General features: G+C 33.4%; 1 protein-coding gene across 1 annotated transcript in view; it reads left to right on the forward strand.

The window, feature by feature from the left end:
* LOC124106515 (protocadherin Fat 1-like) overlaps nucleotides 1-22,855 on the forward strand; it is a 149,747-nt gene that overhangs the window by 101,156 nt on the left and 25,736 nt on the right. Inside the window, exons 19-22 of the mRNA XM_046464165.1 lie at nucleotides 3,701-3,831; nucleotides 5,541-5,633; nucleotides 6,327-6,396; nucleotides 6,702-6,712. Coding sequence (XP_046320121.1) covers nucleotides 3,701-3,831; nucleotides 5,541-5,633; nucleotides 6,327-6,396; nucleotides 6,702-6,712 — 305 coding nt within the window. The remainder of the gene's footprint in view (nucleotides 1-3,700; nucleotides 3,832-5,540; nucleotides 5,634-6,326; nucleotides 6,397-6,701; nucleotides 6,713-22,855) is intronic.

Genomic DNA, 22,855 nt, shown 5'->3' on the forward strand with positions numbered 1-22,855 from the left:
TGACAGACGGGAAATTCTTTTGTTTTCACTGGTGATTTACCTAATGGTGAGATAAATGTCTGATGACATACAAACTCCAGTGTCCCATCAAAATCCTTAGCCATTTATTTCATCACTCCTCATGATCCTAAAGGAGAGGAGTAACTGCTCAATCATCAAAGTGTGTAAGTATCTTTGTACTGTCTGTTTGGGCAAACCTGCAAGCAACAGAAAAAAAAGTTTCAGCCTGAATTTAATAGCATATTTACAACGGGGGAAAAGGTGCAATTTGTACAATAACATACACATGATCTAAAAATGACGTTCAGAAGGTTTAGGATATAATTAAAATGAATTTAAATAGTTTTTCCTTAGGAGAAAATAATAAAATTAATATTTGAACAAAATTTCCTAATTATGAAATTTGTGTGTAAGCCCATCCATACATAAAATTTCTACATTAAATAAACCCATCACTTGATTTAATCAAATTCAAAGTCTTAACTATTTTTTGCTATGCTGTGAAAGAGAGAACTGAGAGTTCAGGAATTTAAATAATTTTCTCAAGCTTGCAGACTTAGTAGAACCAAAGAGACTGTGAAAGAGACAAGAGAAATGCTTCAGATTTGAGGAATCCTCTGACCAGTTTGATGAGTTGGGAGAAAAAGAGTGAGATGAAGTGATGAATAAAGGGGTCATATCCTGAAAAGATTTATAAGCCATAGTAAGTATAGAAATTTATATCCAATGAATGAAATTGCAAGTCATTTTGACCAGTGCTGTAAAGGTGGAGTAAACAGATGTAGGCCAGACAGTGTAGCAAAATCTGGCTTGAAGAATAATAAGAGAAAGTCTAAGAAAAGGATACTTGAATTTGATGTAGGCCTTTGATGAACAGAATAAAAAGCAAAGATATTTATAAATGATGGAAATGGAGGCACAGATGTGAGATCATATGGATAATCCACAAAGATGAACAACCAAGTGTGTCTAGAGTCCATAAAGCAGGGTGGCCAGATGCAGGGCCAGAAAAATAGATTAGGTAAGTAGATTAGGTAGATTGACAAGGACCCAGAGTCAATGCCATGGACTTTGGGCTTCATTTTATAAATAATACATAGCCAATTTAGATAGTTTCGGAACCGAAAGTAGACCAGCAGAGTCAAGGATTAAATAGAGAAAAAAAGACCAGAGGCAGCAAGTCCAGTCAGGTTGAACTACAAGAAGTAACAAAGAACAAATGCCTTTGTCCTTATGATTATTATCCTCTGGGGGCTCCAAAGAGCTTAAAAGCAATTAAAACATAAGGGAATAATAAGCTATGGAAACATCAAGTGTATGAAATGCTAATCCCCAAATTCAGTTTTTTCAAATTGTTTTGAATCACTGATTGAAAGGGTGTACAGAGAGAGAGAGAGCTTTCGAGCACCAAGCCTGCACATAAAACACGTTTAAATATTTATTCAGTGTATATGATTACTAGAGAGATTAGAATAGCTGTATCTATTGTACAAAAGACGTTATAGAGATCAAATGAAACAAGAGATATGAAAGCTCTTGTAATAAACATGTTATGTAAATATAATCCATTAATATTATATTTAATCCCTGCAGAAAGGTTTTGCTCTTTTTATATTATTGCAGCAACAAAGTAATATCCCCACTTGTCTTAGGCTTTGAAATGTTAAAAAAATGTTCCTTTTATAATAAAAGCTTTAGATATGTTTTGTGTAAGTACATGAGAAAAAGATGGGGAATAATAGAGAAACAGGAAAATATAGCCTTGTTTATCAGACAAGCAAAGTACAAGTGAGGATGATTCTTTCATCCAGCTTCTAAGCAATTTTCCAGTGCCTTTAATTGGCTCTATGGAGCTGAATTCTCTTGGACAAAAACTTATATGATGACTTTTATATGAAAACTATGGTGATTTACAGAACAGTACCTCAACCCTTTGATACAGATTTGATTTTTTCTTTTCTTTTTTTTAATTGATTGTTCAAAACATTACAAAAAAACTCTCACAATATCCTCAGTTTGGGGAGAAGGTAGCATAGAAAGCTGGAAAGAACCTGGTGCTTGAAGATATACAAATCTATATGTGAACATCATTTCTGCCCCTTGGAGCTGTAGAACTCCAGGTAACACACCAAGCCTCTCTGGGCCTTCATTTCTCCTTTGTAAACTGCTGGTGGCAAACACCTCTCTTTCAGAATGGGTATTAAGGGAAACAGAAATAGCTTAAAGACTTGGACAAATCCTGGCACATGGTGGGTAATAATGCATGCCAACTCTACCCTTTGGAGTTGTAAGGCTCTATACTCTATTAAGCAATTCTTGGAATATAGTAGGTGTTCAGTAAATATTTTTGGAAGAAACACTGGTACACATTGTAGTCTCTTTCCTTATATTAGTAATAGTATTCTTCCCTCTTGCACTTGGTAGGGGTATTATTTCTTAAGGAGCTGAAAACAGAGCTAGGTGATTAGGTGGTAATCAGGTTGTCTGTCATCCTTTTCATTTTTTTTTTTATTATGTGGAAATGCAATAGAGTATTATTTACTCAGGAAAATTAAAGTACAGTATTTCAACAAACATTGTGGGAGACTAGTCTGGTTTCTTGATCTTTCTTGTCTAGGCACGCCCCTACCATTGTACTGTAAATAGAATGTTTAGTCATACAATACTTAATCTCTACAACTACAGCAATCAAGAAAGTGATCAGGATTCTTCTCATTGAATCATGTAAATAGTACTATTTCTGCTACCACCACTGTTAATCCTTTTTGGAAAGGTCTGTTCCCCACACCTTTTAATTTCATTTACTTATTTATTTTTCATTTCTGTGAAGCCAGTCTCCTGACTTAAGTTACCTTAAGCAATGGCACATGTGATGCATGTGTTCACAGAATTTATCCTATCTTATGCTGCCATCTGCTGGGAACATACTCCTTAGTGAAGGACGCCAAGTTAAAATCTATAGCGAGCTTTGTGTTAATTACTAGCTTCTTAAGTGGTTCCCCCTGAGATGATGCGGGGGATTCACCTAGGAAAAAGAGCCTTTTTGTGCTTTTATGATAGGAAGCAGAAAAGGGAAACAGTGATCTGACTAATTTTTAAAATAATACTTCACCCTGTAAACATCTTGCTGATTCATTCTACCTGTCATTTAGCCAACACTCCCTTAATGTCTTTTCTGTGCCAAGAGCTGCAGAGAAATGGTCCTTCTTTAATAGTTTACTTCTCAGTAGGAAAATTCAGAATTAAAACTAATAAATATGGTAAAATATTCTAGATGTTACAGTAGAAATAGGAGGAAAGAGAGTGGGTAAGGCAATTCTACCCCCAAAGTTAAGGTTCTTGCAAAAGCAAAGGCAGAGGATGACACTGATATGGAACAAATGCTCACCACGAGGGAAAGGCAGGAAAGAGGGTTCTGGCCAGATCCAATATTACGAACAAAGATATTTATTTCTAAAGAGAACTGTTTGTTTGTCTTTAGTGTAGAAAGAGGAGTTAGTTTGATACTCCTTGTATTTTACTGTATGTGGATTTTTAATTTTTCAAATAAATATCAAGTGAAATATTTTCAATTTTTATATGAAAATCTTATTTTATTAATAAAGAGTAAACAGTGATATATGAAAAAACTCAGAGTACACTATATATTTTTTGTCAATGGCATTGTTAATGTTTAGTAAACATTTCCTGTATTACTCAGATTACTACTTCTGTCTTGAAGAAGATTTCATATTACTGGAGCCCTGATAACTGGTTTCCTGCAGTATTAACTCTAACAGGAGCTCTTTTTATGGCGTGCCTCTATGCTGGTGCATGGTGCCTCTTCAAAGAGTAAGATTTTAGTTTTGCTTCCATTTGAATTTGTTTGAATATCATAAAACACATCAAGAATGGCTTTAAAAGACCAGGATGAAAGTGGAAAGAAAAGGTTGAGATAAATTCACCTATTACTTTTAGTGCTTGGTAAATGTTATCTTTGCTGATAATCGCAACAAAGCTGGAGAGAATAGTACTTCTGTTTTAGATTAGATTCAGGATGTTTTGGTTCAAAAGCTAATGCTCTTTCTCTAAGTGATCAATCCAATGATACAAGCATTAAAAAAACAAACAAACGCAACAAAAAAAGGAAAAAGAAATGAAATTTTGAAAGATACTACAAAAAATACATAAAATTTAGTTGGTACATATGTATAAACGATATTTACCTACCTAAGGATAGATAGAGGTCCTCAAAAGATAAAGAATTGTAAGATAAAGGATTGCAATAGTAACTATAGGAGGATCAAATTCATTTAAAACTTATTACCTAAGTTCTTATGGTTTAGATATTGTGACAGGTGGTCAGAATACAGAGATGATAACAGATAATACCTGCCCTCAAGGAGCACCATCTCTGGTAGAAAGGACACAGGAAAATGAATAGTTACATTAGATTATAAAGGAAAGTGATAGGGGTCTAATTAGGATTTAAACATGTTTCTGCAATATACCTAACTCACCTGGAAGGATTCGGTAAGAAATTTTCATGGACAAAGTGCTACTGAAGCTGGCTTTTAAAGAGCCAATGGAAAAATATAAAAGGCACAAAATGTATTTTAAAGTGATTTATTTTTCTTTTGAGAAGGATAGAAATGGAACATGAATAGGTTAATATTAACTCTACAGTTTTACTCATGTTAGAAAGTAATGTTAGTTACTAGTAAGGTTGGTTCTTATCCTGGAGGATGGAGTGTAGATTCCACAAGGTAATATGGGTTAGCCTGAAAGTAAAAGTTTAGGAAGGACCATAAAGAGGTTGTGACCTTTATATGAAGCGGAGATAGTTCAGTGAATTTAAATTTCTGTTTTGAAGGTGACATATACCTTAGAATATTATGTGGATTTGTAATGGTAGTATCAACTGCCTGAATAAATAATTTATTATTTTAAAAAACAAGCAGTTAGTGAATTAAGAAGGCATAATCAGTGTTTTTATTTTTATTTCCACTTCTTCACTATGAGAAATTCCTGGTCTTAAAACTAGCTTATCATGGAGGGGTCTTGTAGATGTGCTACAACCAAGCATGACAGAAATCGAAGTGCTAAAATACAGTATCTATCAAACTAGAAACTTCTCCCCTGATATCTAATGTCATATATATCCCATAGTCCCCCCCTAAATGTAGAAATGTTATTCTGAAATATTTTTAACATCTAAAAAGCTATTTTCTCAGTTTTGAGGATACCACCCAATTCCCAAATAATTATTTTTATGAAAGTTTTATTAAAATGAAGGATAAAATTATAAAACTAATTTATTTATCCTTGTAAAATTAAGTATACTATATTCATTTTAAAATTCAAAAGAAATTCTTATTAACTGGCATATATTTAATAGATTAAATTTTATTTATTTATTTTTTTGCCTGGGAACGGTTAACTGGGAAGCTCAATGCTAGTAAGATTAAAGCAGGTAACTACATTTGATAAAAAAAATAAGCACATTGGTTTCATTTTGTAAATGTCTTCCCTGTCCCCTACCCAACCTCCTTTAACTTCAGTGTTCCTGCCTGTTCAAGATTATTTCCTCATTGTCACAAACATCAGCAGCATCAACCAAGTCTCACTGCCAAGGATCCAGGGCAGGTACCAAGGTAAAAGCAGATTTGATGTTTTAAAGAAAGAAATTTTAGGCTTTATAAACTGGTCCTAAATACTTCAATAGAGATGAAATTTAGAAATATAAGATTTTGATTGACATTTTAAAAAGTTACATTTAACCCTTAAATTCTTTGTCAATTTTTTTAAGTAGCCCAAGCTTAATTCATCAATATTTATTGACTACCTAATATTATTTCAATTATAGAGGCATACTAGAGAGCAGAATTGCATTTACAAATGCTCATTATGACCTAGTATGAGTTTTCTGCTGCCATTGAATTGGATTAATACTGTTTTCAAGTCATTTAATGATAAGAGGCATAAGTGTCCCAGGGATGAGAACAAATATCATGTTTCAAGAAACCAAATGAAATATATAAACTTTTACTTAGAACAGCATCGAGATCCATTACTTTATTTAGAAGAGATAGTATCTGAGATTATTAATAATAAACACTTCTATTAATCTTAAGAACATAAGTGATTCTGATTTATAATGTCTAGGAGGCTATTAAGAGATACTTTATAGTCTATTTAAATATAGCATTATGTAGTGTTGGCTTACCTATTGATTTATAAAAGAAACCATTGCATCATTTATTATTTATGTACATAACCACTAAAATATATCACTTGCATTAAAGATTCAATAAATATTTCAAAAATTTCTTTAACACTTTTTGTAGGCATGGAAACTCTTTGAGTAGTGTTCCCAAACCAAACTCAAAACCAAACTTGCTGCCTGGAAATCATCAGGTAAGGAAAAAGAGAACTCATGTCAGAGATACTAGAAGTTATTCTTGCATTTTTCATGGTGTCCAGACAATAAAGCATTTGCAAATAAACTGTCATAAGTGGTAACTCATAAATCAAAATGGGAGATTGTATGCACTTCAGTTGAGTGTGGAAGTGAAAATTAAGAAAGAGCTAACATTCTATTTTAAGTGCTTGACATTGGTGACAGTGACGAATGAAATTATATAGCAAGAGAAATCTATATTGATGGTGTATTGGTGAAATGGCTTTCAAATTTCCTTCACTATGTTTTCTCCCTTTTGAAGGATGAAAAAAGGTAGGTTAAATTAAATTGCAAACAGCAATGTTTTGTTGAATTACATGATTAATTTTTATGTAAAACCATATTTGATTCAATGTCTTTGGAGAGGTATTTTCCATTTAATACCAAGGTCATTAGCATATATATTATTCTAATCCATAATATTAATTCAATAGGCATTTATGCAACACTTAACTATCATAGGCCACTCTTCTGATTACTTGGGAGAATCTAAGGAAGCATAAAATATGGCTTTTGCTCTTCAAGAACCCATAAACCAGCTGGGTAGAGATATAAGTAAAAAATTGTAGGGAATAATATATGGTAGTTTTTTTTTTTTTTAATTTTTCTTAACATGCACAGTGCATCTAATCAGCTCCATACGAATTCAGAGAACAGCAAGGTCCTTGTGAGGTAGACCAGTAAGAGAAGACTTTGTAAAAGAATGAGCACTGGAGATATGGTGAATAATTGGTGTGTGTTTATAGATGGGGAAGAGTGGGAAAAGGTTGCATAGTCTTGGCATGAAGCATGGTGAACAAATGCCAACACTTTCACAAAGTTTTCTTCCACTTGGGCCAGTATTCCTTTCTCTTTTGCATTTCTCATACCTGTCATCTTCTCCAGTTCTACCACTCAGTCTAAGTTAAATGCATCTACAGGGCCTACATGTATCTCCTCATTGCTCTCCTACCACATTATTGTTTTCACTTTTGTGCACTAATGGAAATGTCCCTGAAGAACACCACCGTGGAATTTAAGCACAAACACTCTGTCAAAGCTGAGGCTGGCACTAAGTGACTTACCTTTTCTACAATTCTTCCTTGCACAGTGTACATCTCTTTCCTCCTTTACAAATTATTGCCCTTTGGGGTGTATATAATTAGATTTTAACAATCCTTACCTATTTTTATTATCATCCCCTAATCCTTCAGTGACTTTAATTCTTGGCTTCCGGGGTTTTTATCCTATAATACTTCCTGGCATCTTATACCATATTTAACCTTCACAGAAATTATCAACTTTTATCATGGCTGATCATTCTTTTAACTCCTATGTTCTTGCTCTTTTGTCCTTCTTCCTATTCCAGACACCCATCCCTATGGTCACACCCAAGACTGTAACATCATCAATAATCATAACACTTCAAAAATCTAGTGTCCAAATATCATATTCTCTATTATCCAACTTAATCCAAAATACTTAGATATTTATTAATTTATTCCACATCATTATGCTAAAGACCGTGTTTCTCTTTCTTTCTCTATTAGTTCTCTAATGTCACTTTACTTGTCATCCTGATGGGATTTCATTGTTCATCACTGTTACTCTGTTCACATAGAGTTCACTCTTTGTCCTACCATCTCCTTCAAATTCAGGTAAAGAACTCAGTCCTGATTAAAGCAATCTGTCATTGAATCTGTCATTGAATCTGTGGCTGCATTTAAGCAGCAGTGTGTTCCTATTGAAAGTAACACAATTATGTGCTCTGGACTCAGTTCGGATTTATGACCATGTTTTCAAATCGTAGCTCAATGTAATCACATCAGACTATAGATCCCAAATAAATTCACTTTTACCACCTTCAGTGATGAAAATTCACAGCTCTCCTGCTTTTCTCAAATCTTCAACACATCCATCTCTTCTCACTCTGAACTGTGATTTCTTTGCACATTTCACAAACAAAAGACATATCTGATTTAAAAACTCTAAGCCTCTAAAAACCAATTTCACTAACATGCCTGCATCAGTACCATACATTCTTACATCCCAAGTCCAGAGAAGTGTTCCTGTTTCTGGGTATATCCATCCACTCCAGTTATAATTTGGGGACCCACATCTCTGGTCTTCTCATGGATACATTTTCTATGTTTCAACTGCTAGGTTATTTGCATTACCTGACATGACTTAAAATCTACTACTTCTGAAGTACTTCCTCTGACCCCGTTCACATTTTCTGTAACCATCTCTTTTCTGTTACTCTGCAGAGTACTATCCTTTAAAATACTTGTATAAGCTGACTATACATAATTTCTCTCCTCCAAGTATCTACTCAACTCAGTGAAAGATCTCCACATATTCGATACTCCACTGAAATAGCCATTATATAAATTTCCAATGACATATGATTTAGGAGAGGTCTGACCTAATTCTGATTTCTCTATACCTATTGTTATCAAGTCGATAGGAAGGTGATAGAGCACAATCTTTCTAGCTGCCTTGAGAACACTGTGTAATGGTGAGCAGTATTTGGATATGACCTCAGTACAGTAAACTGCTCTGAAACTATACAGAGGCTTTCCGTATGTTTTAAGTAATGACTTAATGAATAATTAGATAAACAAGACAATTATGTTATTCAGTTGTCAGATTTCCTGAAGTTTGAATGACTTTAGTATAGCGGGCCTGTGAATTGCAAAGTAGTAATTCTATTAGGGATTATAAGGTCATTGACAATGTCACTGTTGACATTTAGGAAGACAATTTAGAATAAAATAATAATTGTACATGTTTTCTTCCAGCTGTCAACAGTGTGATGGGCATGTAATTGATCCTGGCAAGAAGCAGAATATGGTATCAATATTTCTATGTTTAAAAAAGTACTTTCTAAACAGGATCAATTTCACAATACTAAGGAGCAGCATTATGGAGTGATTAGTGTAATGTTAAATTTTGATTATGTAAAATATGCTTAACTTAAAGAATTATAAATGCTTATTTTTGATTAAAATTACAAGTACATTATAAGTTGTTGTATTGTTTTTTTTAAAAAAAATATTTATTTTTTCTTTATCACAATGATTCATGAATTGTTGACATACTTTTTCTTAAAATCTATATTCTGAAATTCACAAACCCTATTCTTATGTAGTTTCAAATTCTTTCTCCATATCCGCCATAAATCTCCTATTACTACTTAAATAGACTTAATTAATCACTTTTGCCTGCCAAGACCTCCCTGTTTCTTTCCTAAATTTCTTAAATAAATTCAAACACTACTTCCACAATTACTATGTAATGACACAACTATTTATGGACAATATTGTGTGGGCATGTTCTAAGTGCCAGTCTCTGTGGGCAAAAAACACATTATGTTCAGTCCTCATAAAGCCACAGAGAGGTAATAACATTCCAAATTTTCCCACAAGGAAATAGAGACTGGGAGCTAAATTTATATTGTCAAAATTCCAAATCCTTAGCAAATGAAAATGAGCATAGTCTTCACTATCCCTAGAAATATTCAATCCCAAATACATTTTATCAGTTCTATGAGTATAGCACCATTTGTAGCTTAGTAAATTCGTCACAATGTTTCATGCCTTTATTCTTTGTGAAGAACATCATTACATGTATTCTAGTTATATCACTTTTTCATTTTATGCTCTGACTGCCTTTACCCTTCCTCAACCAGCTAAGTTCTATTTGTAAAACAAGACAGCTTAGACATCAAATCACCTGAAGAAACTTCCTTGAATGGGTGTGTCTCCACTTTGTTCCTAAAACACCATCACATATGATATCATTGGCCTCTATCTTTGTTTTTCTTCTTGGAAGAGAGTGTGAGATATTAATTGGATGTTTATCCCCGCTGCCAAGTAAATATTAGGCACTCCACACATATTTTCTTAAGAGGGGATTTGCTATTTAAGAGATTGCTGGTAACCTTTAAGAAGGTAAATATCTGGGTACAAGGGAGTAACGACTGAATGAAATGAGTAATCAGGTGTAAGCTGTTCTTTACTGAGATTTCCTTGCAGAAGGGGAGAAAGAATAGTAGCACAATATAAAGGGATACCTATAGATTATTTTTGTCCTTTAAAAGTCCTTTTTGACTTAAGAGATAATCCAAAGTATTTAGGACAAAATATTCTTTTCTTAGGACAGGTTAAAACTCACTATCTCTCAGGTATATATGTCTGACTCTGTCTCTTACCTGTATATATGTATAATGATAAGAGGGAGATTTTACTGGAATATCAAATGGAGTTAAAATGGATAAAATTTTGTTCGTATTTTAAAGAGATACAGGGACAAAAAGAGGATTGGGAATACGGAGGGCTATCCTGGTACCCTAAATGCATCACTTAGTTTTCATATAATTTGGAGGAAACAGTCTGTTTCAACTTTCAGTTCCCTCACCCATGAGCTGGAGATATCACTCTTATTAAAAGGTGCTGACATCTGTGTCCTAGTCACAGCAGTTCCCCTTGACTGGGGCTGGGAGGTGTGAAAGGCCTACTTATCTCCCAGGTGATTCCAAGTGTGCATTGGGATTGATTGAGACACACTGCCCAAAGTAGAAGGACGGACATTCAATGTCCTTTTCGTTCAATTGCTCTAGCCCCATTTACAATTGGAAATAGGAGGACCCCATCAGGAGGAATAGGCTCTGAAAAATGTAGGAAGAAGTTAAGCAAGAAGTAGAAGCTTATAGATAAGATTGAGAATACAAGAGCCAATAGGAGGAGGGAGTTGTTCCTCCTGTTGGAACTGGGATTGAAGTGGGGCATCCAAAAGTTCATCTATCTGCAGATAGAGAGAAGTATTATGTCAGGTGAGCTTTGAATAACATAAATTAAAACAAAATAAAAACACGTGAACATTTTTACTACCTGTTATTCATCTTATACTTGAATGAAATATGTAAAATAAAAAAATGTCATGTAGATTTTAAATTTCATATACTACCAGATACAGATGATAAACCTCCTGTATGCCATGGAAAACTTGTCAAAATAACAACTTCATGTCTCCATCAAAATTTCAGGAAATTTATTCAGGAGCAAGATTTTCCAAGACTGCCCAATCCTAATAATTTATCTGAGATGCTTAAAATATTATAGAATTATGGGCCCCACCCCAGCTCTTTAAGGAGAGGAATTTAGAAATGTGTATTTTTAACCAATATTCTGGATTATTGTGAAGACATGAGTAGTTAGAAAACCCTAATTTGAATAATTGTCTAGCTTCCAGACTGATTAATGTACCACTTGATAATAGCACGTGATACCACTATCACAAGACAGAACACTCACCTTAAAATCAATTTAAGAAAATAATAAGGTTTTCTTTGAAAGGCCTAAATAATGTAAGAACAGGGTAAAAAATAAAATAATAACAAAGGCTTGTCATGAAAATCAACTGCCTTCCTCATCACCCCATGTCACCCTAGTACACACCTGCCTCTGTGGCAACTGTAATTGTATACTAAAAGTTAATAAATTATAATCCATGCTATATTGTGGTTATGTAAATCCCTTACTGAAAGACAAATAATATTCAAGCATGCCATTTTATTTGCTATATAATCACTCCTATCAGGAAATACATGTTCAGCAACAATCCCAATACATCTTGTCTTTGTTAAAACATTCCATAAGAGTGTTTGTATTTGAAGTACTGTACTGTTTTATGACAAGTTTCAAAAATTTAGACAAAATATATGCTATAATGTGAAAAAAACAGCAATAAATAAAACTCCTAGAAAATGTTCTACATTCTTTAGATTGCTTTGTGCACCTTCTCTCATGTGTGTCCCCAACCTTAGAGGCCACTGCTATAGTCCCAGAATTATAGGCTCTAAACTACATAAAGGAGGATATTGTTATCAGTAAGATTGAGTCATTATTTTTCCTGCTTTCTATCCTCTGTAATCATGGCATGCTTTGGTGGGCTTCATATATGAAATATGGCTTAATGAAATAAATTTTCTTAATGATCCAAAAATATGCTTTTACTAGTTTTTCAAAAGAATTTTATTTCTAGTTGTACCTATTGTATATAGTTCACGTCCAACATCATTAGTTTTTATTCTTCCAAAGATGTTCCTTTCAGAACTTTCTGCTATCCCCCTGTGCAACCTGAAGCAATTGTTATAATAATCTTGTTTCTATCCCAATATTTTTCTTCACCATACATTCAACCTGGACTAATGTGACCCCAGTAAATATCAATGCTTATTTCATGGGTGTTGTGTGTATGCTGGTACTCAAGGGAAGTTTATCTACAGTTTTATAGTATTCAGTAAAGGAGAGCAAGTGTTCTAAGCCAGTGAAGGCCAACTCCATATACTGTGGTTTCTTCAGATAGAAAATAACTCATTCATCTCTGTATTTATTTACCGCAGTATGTCTTCCATTGTTTCATATCCATGTCAATAACTGTGACTTTTTTGTCAAAAAAATAAGGAAAAAAGATTGGATTAAGTATGCCATGTTTGCTATTAAAATGTTTCATTAATTCTCATCTCAAGAGGAAGAAAAAATACAAATGCTCAAGAAATATATGAAAAAATGTTCAGCATCTCTAGCAATTAGAAAAAATACAAATTAAAACTACATGGAGCCAGAATGGCATTTATCAAGAATGCAAGTATAAATAAATGTTGGTGAGGATGTGGGGAAAAGGGAACACTCATACATTGTTGGTGGGACTGAAAATTGATGCAACTACTCAGGAAAGCAGTATGCAGATTCCTCAAAAAACTAGGAATGGAATCACCATTTGACTCAGTTATACCACTCCATGGTATATATCCAAAGGACTTAAAATCAACATACTACAGTAATACAACCACATCAATGTTTATTTCAGCAAAATTCACAATAGCTAAGCTATAGAGCCAGCCTAGGTCCCCTTCAACAGATGAATGGATAAAAAATATGTGATATATATTCACACAATGGAGTATCTCTCAGCCATAAACAAGAATGACTTTAAGACATTAGCCAATAATTGGATTTATCTGAAGACTGCCATGCTAAGTGAACTAAGCCAATCCATAAAACCAAAGTTTGAATGCTTTAGTTGATATGTGGAAGCTAACCCACAATAAGGGGTTGGGGAATAGAAGTTCATTGGATTAGACAAAGGAGAATGAAGGGAAGGGAGAGGAGATAGTAAAAGAAAAGACAGCAGAATGAATCTGACATACTTTCTTATGTACATACATGAATATACCACAGTGACTCTCACCAATATGTGCATTCACAAAAAACTGATTAAAAATATAACTATAGATAAAGGGCAAAAAGATCAATAGAGGAATAGATCAGGGGCTGGGGGAGGGAAAGCTGTAGTACTGGGGTCTGAATGAGAAGAAGATATATTCCATGCTTTTATAATGATTTCAAAACGGATTCTATCTTCATGTATGACAAATATGAACCAATACAATTAAATAAATAAATATGTATTATACATAAAAATTTTACAATAGGTAAAAGTCGGTCTCAGTGTTAAATACCAAAGTACCTTCCATATGGGAACTTAGACATCTTAACCCCACATAGTGCTCTTTCAAGAAGTTTATGAGTTGTCTTCAGGTCTGGGGATGCAGCTACTCTATTAAATGCTAAATTTACTGTTTTCTCAAATCAGTCTTGCTCTTTCTTGATCTCTACCTGCTTTTCTGCTGCTTAACCCATTTCTTTATTGAGGGGCAATATGATTTAAATATAAGTTTTATAAATCAGTGGATACATAAAACATTACAAATAAGAATAATTTCTACTTTATGAGCAGTGGACAAAAATTCCTACACTGTTGTGCAATTTTTATGTACCAGGCATACATGTATAAACTCATTTCATGTTCACAACAACCCTAGGAGCTAAGTACTTTATTTACCAGTCCCACCTTGTATATGATGATACAAGACAGAGAAAAGTCAAATAACTTGAATAAGGTTTGTAGCTGGTAAATGTGAAAAACAGGATTCAAATCCTAGTGGATTAGAGCCAGAGCCTGCAACCCAACCTCTCTAAGGTGACACTCAATATGTTGAATAAAAGAGTGGCTGGCTGTTTTGATTCATAATATTTGGATAACTGTGTACCTGTTGTGTATATGTTCTGTATCACCTTGAAGATTTCTCCTCTTTCTTAATCTTTCCATGACAAAGTTCTTCAGGGTTTTGGGAGATAAATTCAGTAGATGTTAGTGACAGTGAAGAGAAGAGTTTCTCAAAAAGACATGTGAAGCATTCCAGAGTAAGACAAGGAAATTCATTAATAGAATTGAACAATAAGCAGTAGAAATATAATCATTATGGTTTTTAAAGAAGAATAAAATTAATAATCCAAATCTCCAGCCTCTTTCTTTGTTCATACATTATATATAATCTGAGATGTTAACTATTGGTGAACCTGGTGCCATGGGGTTGATTGTGACTTCAATTATACTCAATCACATTTTCTGAAACTTATCTATAGCCATTGAACCAATGATTAATTGTAAAAGTCATCTTAACAAAATAAATATCAAGTATTATATTTAACAAAATATAAAACATTTCCCTTACCTTTATTGGACAGTTCTTATATTTCCATTATCTAGTAGACATTCAAGTTCTTACAAATATTTTTTTTTCTTTTTTATCACTGACAGGAATGCAATATCTATTCAATTTTCAGACAGGAGAAGTCAAGATGTTGAACAATTAAGAAAAGAAAGTGACTCAAATGGGAAACATTTGACTTTAACCAGCATAAAGGTCACCACGTTATCATGTCACTTTCTTTATTTGAAAAGGTTTTTTAAAAACACAACTTTTTAACAATAAAACAGAATCTTTTTTTTCAACATTGCTAGATACTTTTGTGTAGCTTGTCACATATTTTGATAGGTCTAAATTTCACTTCTGCAATTATGTCAAGGCTTATATGCTGTAGAGATGTGGTTGTTTTGAGTAAAAATTTACATTGATATACTTTCTAATAATCAATGGAAAAAAAACTGAGGATTCCAATTGTGTTCAGACTGTGATTGTATTTAAAAATCACAATTAAGGCATTAAAATAGAGATAATTCATAGAAAATAATTTAGAAAATAAAAAGTTTACCATGAAATAATACAAAATTCTTTATTAGGCTACTCAGAAACTTAATTTGATTTTTTTTTTCCAAAATAAAAATCAAATATTTATTTGGTACATAATTTTATAACTTTTCTTGCTTTTTAGTATCAGAGATTGAACCCTGGAGTGCTCTATCACTGAGCTATGTACCAAGTCCCCACCATTTTTATTTCCTTTATTATTATTTTAATTTTGAGACAAGTTGTCTTTAAATTGCCCAGGCTGGCCTTAAACTAGCCATCTTCCTGTCTTAACCTCCTACGGAGCTGAGATTGCAATAGTTGGGTTCACAAGTGTGCACCACTAATGTCCACTATTTGGGGGATTTTCCATAAACTCCCCATGATATCTTTCTTGCCATACAGTCTTCCAGTATAGCCCTGTTGGGTCATGTGGTTCGGAGGAAGGGTTGCTACTCTTCAGCCTAGACCTGCTAAAGATCCCTTTTTTGCTGTAAGTGTCAAATTTGTCACCATTTAATGTCACTGAATAAATAGATCAGTGTATGATTCTGAGGTGTTATGTTTTTATCTTAGTGGATGGGAAATACAAAATGGAATAATTATCCTTTAATTTAGAAGAATTATCCCAACATATCCCAAACCACAGGAGTTGGAGGTAAAAAACAAAGAAAAAAATTGGTAAGGGCGCTGGCCTTTTCATCTGAATCTTCATAGGGTTCATTTCCACCCTTTGTGTGCAGATGTCTTACCCAGGCCTCCAGCTTTCTTACCATGTGTTGCTCATATGTATAATTAATATAATGGGGTAGATAAAAATGGAACCATATGTCATGTCCAGACAACAATGATCCCATGGAACTACCTTGTGATGGTAGGTGAAAGAATTAACCTAAACCTGAGCAAGACCATAAATATATATCATTGTCTACTTCTTGAATGTAAATCCATTTCTCATATGAATAAAAATAACATACCCCTCAAATCAATGCCCTTATACTATTTACCTGAGGCAGAGATGTTCTCCTCTTGTCAAGTCACTATATCTAGGCCAGCCATGAAACTGGGACTCCTTGGTTGAGTTTGAGGTAGTTTCCTTTCCTCCATTAGGAGCCAAATAATTTTTGTAGAGGAAAGAATTATAATTTAAATGGGGCTTGGACAGGGCCACGACTGTCTTTGAAGTCATTAAGGTCAGCCCTAATCTTTGTCATTCCCATCTATCCCCAGATCATGATGCTGTTTTTTATTTACTGTCCTTTCCAGGGGCAGTTTCAAAAGCTTACATTTGATCTTTGTCACAAGAAAAGGCATTAATGTTGTGTTTTCTGCCAAAAATCATCTCTACTCTGATTATATTTTACCATGTACCTGAGCAGCCTGGAAATATTCACCAGAGGGAACATGAGTTGAACAGGTAGACAGTAAGCTGGACTTGGACTCCATATATTTTATCTGCCCCCCATGAGCCCTGAATCTGAGATCACAGTGATATGTTAGGCCTAAGAATCAAACTTGAACCCTGGGACTCATGGTTCTCAAAATGTCTGATATTCCTTTTTTACACAGATCACTTGCCAGAAGTAAATGACCTAAGATTTCCTGGGAGAAAGGGTAATTATTGCTGAAGTGGGAATTTTTGTTTTTGTTTTTGATTTTTTTTTCCTCCTCATAAGGACTCAACTGCTTTTTTAATTAATGAATTCTGGGTCTTCAAATTAGCTCTGGGTACTGGGTATGAGATATGATTTTTATTGGAGGGACTTCCCTAAATCTCAAGATCACAAATCTTTTAATTTGCTTATTTGCATAAATTGTGAAATACTCTAACACGTTATCCACCAATTGTGCATATGGAACAATGTGCCTTAGTAAGAATGCCCATAGCTCTCTTGTTCAGAACGTGTAGCTGCCACTCTGACCATGTTTCTCATTATGAGAGACATCTTCTTTTGGACTCTTATTTAAGAGCAGGGCTTCTCTCTATTTAGTATCCTATTATCCTCATTGCAACTAGTGTGCAAAATTTTGATAACAACTCTCTCAGCTCTGATTTATGGAAAACAGCATCAACTGAGCCTCTTGATGGTGATGTCACTCATCATCAAACTCCTTATTAATTTGATATTGTAGTGTTCTTTGGATCCTCTTATGAAACATAGTTTGGAGGTGGGTTTTCTGATTTCGTGTAGTATACTTATATTACAATGACATTTATGTGAATCATTTCTTTCCTTCCTGACCATTTGCTATAAAAATTCTGCAAGTCTTACTTCATTTTATGTGGTCCTTTCATTTTTTCCCAAGCTCCAAGGAACATATTAGCCCTGTTCCTTATGGTTTATGCCAGTGTTTTAATTGCCACTGTCACACTGATACATTCTTATCAAGTTTTTGCCACAGAACTTTAGATCTTTCAAATTCAGCACCCTCAGGATTTAGTCCCACACATTCTCTCAAGGCTTCTGCTGGTACATTCTAGCTCAGATCTGCAGAATCTTTGGTGCATGATCCTTCTTCCATGACAGAGTCAGCTTTTCCCTGTTGGATTATATTTTGACTTAATCCTAGTTAATAGCCTGGTAAAAGAATTGGAAGTCAGTCCTCAATTACCTGCAGAATAAATGTTAAAGCATCTTCAAACTAAGGGGAAATCTACTCAATGACAAGGAGAAATGGGTCACTTCTGTAGACCCAGAAGGTACAGAGGAGACTGTTTCAAGTTGATCAAGTATAGCATTCCAGATGCCTTGATGCAAAGTTTCACTTCTTTCCAATCAAGGTCCTGACCTTGGTAGAACAGACCTTCCAGAATTGAGCATTGAATTTTTACTGAGCTCCACACCTCATATAATTATGTCCTGGGCCTGAGCCTGGTTATTTTTGACCTCTGTCTGCTAGAGATGAGAGAGGTGATTCTCTTAAAAATTTGGGCTGCTCAATTTCTTCCCTTTTGTCTTCTTGCCTCCTTTCTCAGAATAGGTGAGAATGACCTCAGTTGATGCATGATGTGTTAGTACTCATTATTAAGAGCAGTCCTTCTCAGATAATGTATTTGTATAGTTGTGTTCGTGTAGAGACAAATTTTTCATTCAAAGTTGATAACCATCAAGAAGATTCCTTGCTGACTATGACCCACATGACTATTTTTTGAATTGATCGTCTCAAAAATAAAGCATGTCTTCTTTTACAAAATGTTTATATTGATGCATTGTAATTAAACATAATAGTGTGATTCATTGTGACATGCATACCCTCCCCTCCTGCTTCTCCCTGAGCTCCTTCCTCTACTCTACTGGTCTCCATTATATTTATTTTTAATGACTGCTTTATAATTAAACATAAAAATGAGATTTACATGTCTTCTTTAGAAAAAATATCTATTTAAGTTCTTAGCCCATTTTAAAATAGGGCTTTTAGGTTTTTTTCTTTCTTTTTTTTTGCTATTGGGTTGTAGGAGTTTTTTATGTATTTTGAAGATTAACCCCTTATTTTCTCTATGATTTTTTAGGTCGACTTTTTGTTCTACTATTGCTTTTTGCTATACTTTTTAGTTTAATGTAGGCCCATTTGTCAATTTTTTGCTTCTATTGCTTATTGGCATAAGATCCAAGGTATTATTATTAAGATCAGTGTTCAAGTAGGTTTACCCAATGTTTTCCTCTAGGAGATTTATAGTTTGGGGTTTTAAATTTAAGTCTTCAATCAATTTTGAGTTAGATTTTGTATATGATTTAAAATAAGTCTCCTATTTCCTTCATTGCACATAGATTTCCAATTTCCCAATACCATTTATTGAAGAGATTGTTCCCCTGTTGTGTATAGCTGGCAGTCTTTTTGCAAGATGATTAAACATGAGTATATGCGTTGAAGTCTCAGCTCTCTGTTCTGTTCCATTGGTCTATTTATCTATCTTTGTGTCTAAATATACTCTTAATTACCGTGGTTTTGTAATATGTTTTGAAAAAAATAAAATCTCTAGATTTGTTATACTTCAAGATTAATTTGGTTACCTAAATCTTTTGTAATTCCATATGACTTTTAGGATTTTTTTTCCCCTCACTTTCATAAAAAGATGCTATTGTGAGTTAGATACAAATAGTATTGAATCTGTAGATGACTTTGGGTGATATAGACATTTAACATTGTCAGGTCCTCCAATTCATCAATGTGGTTTGCCTTTCCATGTATTTGAAACTTTTGTCATTTCTCTCATCGTTATTGTATGGAATTTTCAATATTAAGTCTTTTATAATTATGGTTAAGTTTATTCTTAAGTATTTTAGTCTTTTTGATGATATTGTTAATGAGTTGTTTATTTCCCTTTTAGGTAGTTGTTGGTTAGTATATAGAAAATAAATTGATTCTGTATATTGATTTGGTATCTGTAACTTTACTAAATTCACCTATTAGTTCTAACAAATTTTGTGAAGTGTTTTTAGCTTATATTTTTATGGTACTGGGACTGAACCCAGCATCTTGTACATGCTCTACAAGTTCTATGACTGAGCTATATCATGAGCTCTTTTTATTTTATTTACTATTATTATTATTATTATTGCTACTGGGGATTGAATTTAGGGACACTCAACTACTGAGCCAAATCCCCAGCCCTATTTTGTATTTTTATTTAGAGACAGTTCTCACTGAATTGCTTAGTACCTTGCTTTTGCTGAGGCTGGCTTTAAACTTGAGGCTATCTCAGCCTCCCACCTTTTTATTTTATTTTTGAGACAGAATTTCTCTAAGTTCTCCCAGGGTGGGCTCAAACTTGCATTCTTCCTGCCTCAGCCTCCTGAGTAGCTAGAATTATGGGCATGTGAATCTTGTTACTTTAAGGATTTCTACATATAAGATATGCTATTTGAAAATAATAGAAAACCAAATGAAACAGAGTTTTTTTTAAAAGAAAAACAAAATTGACAAAGCTTTGCTAGGACAAAGAAAAATGGAGAGAAGTTTCAAATAATTAAAATCAGAAAGAGAAAACATTATAACTGATGCCACAGAAAATTAAAAAATCCTAAAAGATTATTATGAACAATTATACAGCATAAATTCAATAAACTAGAAGAAGTGGATAAATTCCTAGAAGCTACAATCTAACAAAACTAAATCACCAAAAAAAAAAAAGAAAGAAAATCTATTTGAACCAATAATTAGTAAGGAAATTGAGTCAATAATCAAAAACTTCCTAAACAACAACAAAAAAGAACAGAAAAACCTGAGAGTAAATGGTTTCACCAGTAAATTCTACCAAACTTTTAAAAAAGAATGAATACCAATCCTTTTCAAATTCTTCCAAAAACATATGAGTCCAGAATTACACTGACACTGAAGCCATACAAAGACATTTCAAGAAAATCACAAGATAAATCTCTAGTGAACACTGATGCAAAAGTCCTCAACAAATATTAGTAACGTCATCTGCACATAAAAAAGGACTATTCACCATGTTAAAATGGTATTTATCCTTGGGATTCAAGAATAGTTCAATATGTGGAAAATAATAAACGCTCTAAACTACATTAACAGAATGAGAGATTTTCCATTTCTTTACTCAGAGAGTGTACCCTGAGCACCTTCTTTGTGACAGGCACTGTGCTGCGAGCTTTTGCATGTGCCAAAAAGACCATTACATATAGAGTCACTGTCAAAAATGACTGTTCTATTTTTTAATCTGTTTTAAACATTTGGTTTTATATGTATTATATAATAAATTACACATTAATATTTATAAAATATGATATGATAATGTTATTTTTAATTTAAAACAATAGTTATACACTTTCATGTTCCAAAGTGATATTTTGATATGCATGTATAACAAGAATCATTAAATCTTGAACTCTGTAAAATTTAGTGAGATTCACAGCTAATGTCTGCCATCTAGTGGCATTAAAAGAAGTTTCACTTATAAATTTTTGATAATACATTCCCTGTATTTTAGTGTGCTACTCCTCAGTTTATTCTTCAGGGATATGTGCCATCACTGGAAGTGGGGAATTCTATTGAATTTAAATTTAGTTGTTTTCTTTACCCTAGTTCTCTTGCAAAGCACCCTCAAATGAAGAAAACATAAGAAAAATTTAAAGTTGTCATAAATCAGGAAGTAATCTATTTTAGCCTGCATCTCATTTGATCCCATAGACTCTTAAACTACAAGTTATCAAACAATCATTTTCCTATCACACATTAACATAAATATATTCTTAGGTTGATGCACCAAATATATTGTTTTGAAAATGTCACACTAGAAAAAATTAAAAACTAGTTAAATATATACTATTTATGGTTCTACTTTTAAAATACAAACATTTGAAAGATTCATTTACCTGGAACTTTTTTTGTGCCTTTCTTTACAATCTGTCCAGTTGCCTTAACTGTCTAACACATACCACAACTTTTAATTAAGCCTTGATCATCCCTAGTCTTCATGCCACTTTTGTGATGGAAATGTTGTCTGCTTCACTGACATAATAGAGTCCATCAGAAACTTGGTCCTGTGCTTTGACTTAAGTACCTCCGCCAGAAAGCATAAGGATTGTAGACTTAGCCCTTTTGTGACCAGTTTGCTTACGACAATGGCTAACCATAAGAGGAAAATATCCTTTGCAGAGAAATAATAAAGATAAAAGAAGGGGTTATACCCCCTCGAGTAAAGCTATAGAGAATAGCAATTTCAAAATATTTCTTCATGTTGCCAGTAACTTCTAAAGACTTTTGCTAAATAGTGAATTACTTTTTAGCAGGCAATGGGAAGTATGCTTCTTTTGTAATACCCAGTTTAACTCTGGAATTGCAAATGGAATTTTGATACCTTACTTATTCTGCTATCAAATGAGGTACAGTCAGAAGGTATGCTTTGCGGGTAGTAGACAATTAAGCAATGTTTGCTAATTTTAAACTGATTTAAATGGCAGTGTCAGAGAAGACAAAATTTAGGAAAGCCATGACAGGATTCTCTCCCTAACCAGATTGGGCTGGGCAAATAAATAGAGGTAACAACAACGACAATGATGAAACAACAAAAGACACTCATTCTGATTTGAATGACATGAGTTGTTTTAAAATAATTTTAAAGTACAGAAATAAATGGATAAGATGCCATTCTAGTACTTGGATACTTTAAAATCATAACCCAAACAAATGTTCTAAGTGTAAGCATATTTTTAAATTTATCTTCATTAGAAATTATGACAATGCATATTAGCATCAATAAAATTCTAAAATCACTTATTTCATATAAGAGTACAATAAAATAAATTTAAAATTTTTGTGAAAGTTCATAGAAAAGCAATTTGACCAACAATCTGTATAAGGATTAACAAATTGTTTGC

Source organism: Marmota monax, unplaced genomic scaffold (genome assembly GCF_021218885.2).
Source record: "Marmota monax isolate L192 unplaced genomic scaffold, Marmota_monax_Labrador192_F-V1.1 WCK01_AAM20220418_F8-fsc00065, whole genome shotgun sequence".
In the NCBI taxonomy this organism is placed as follows: Eukaryota; Metazoa; Chordata; class Mammalia; order Rodentia; family Sciuridae; genus Marmota; species Marmota monax.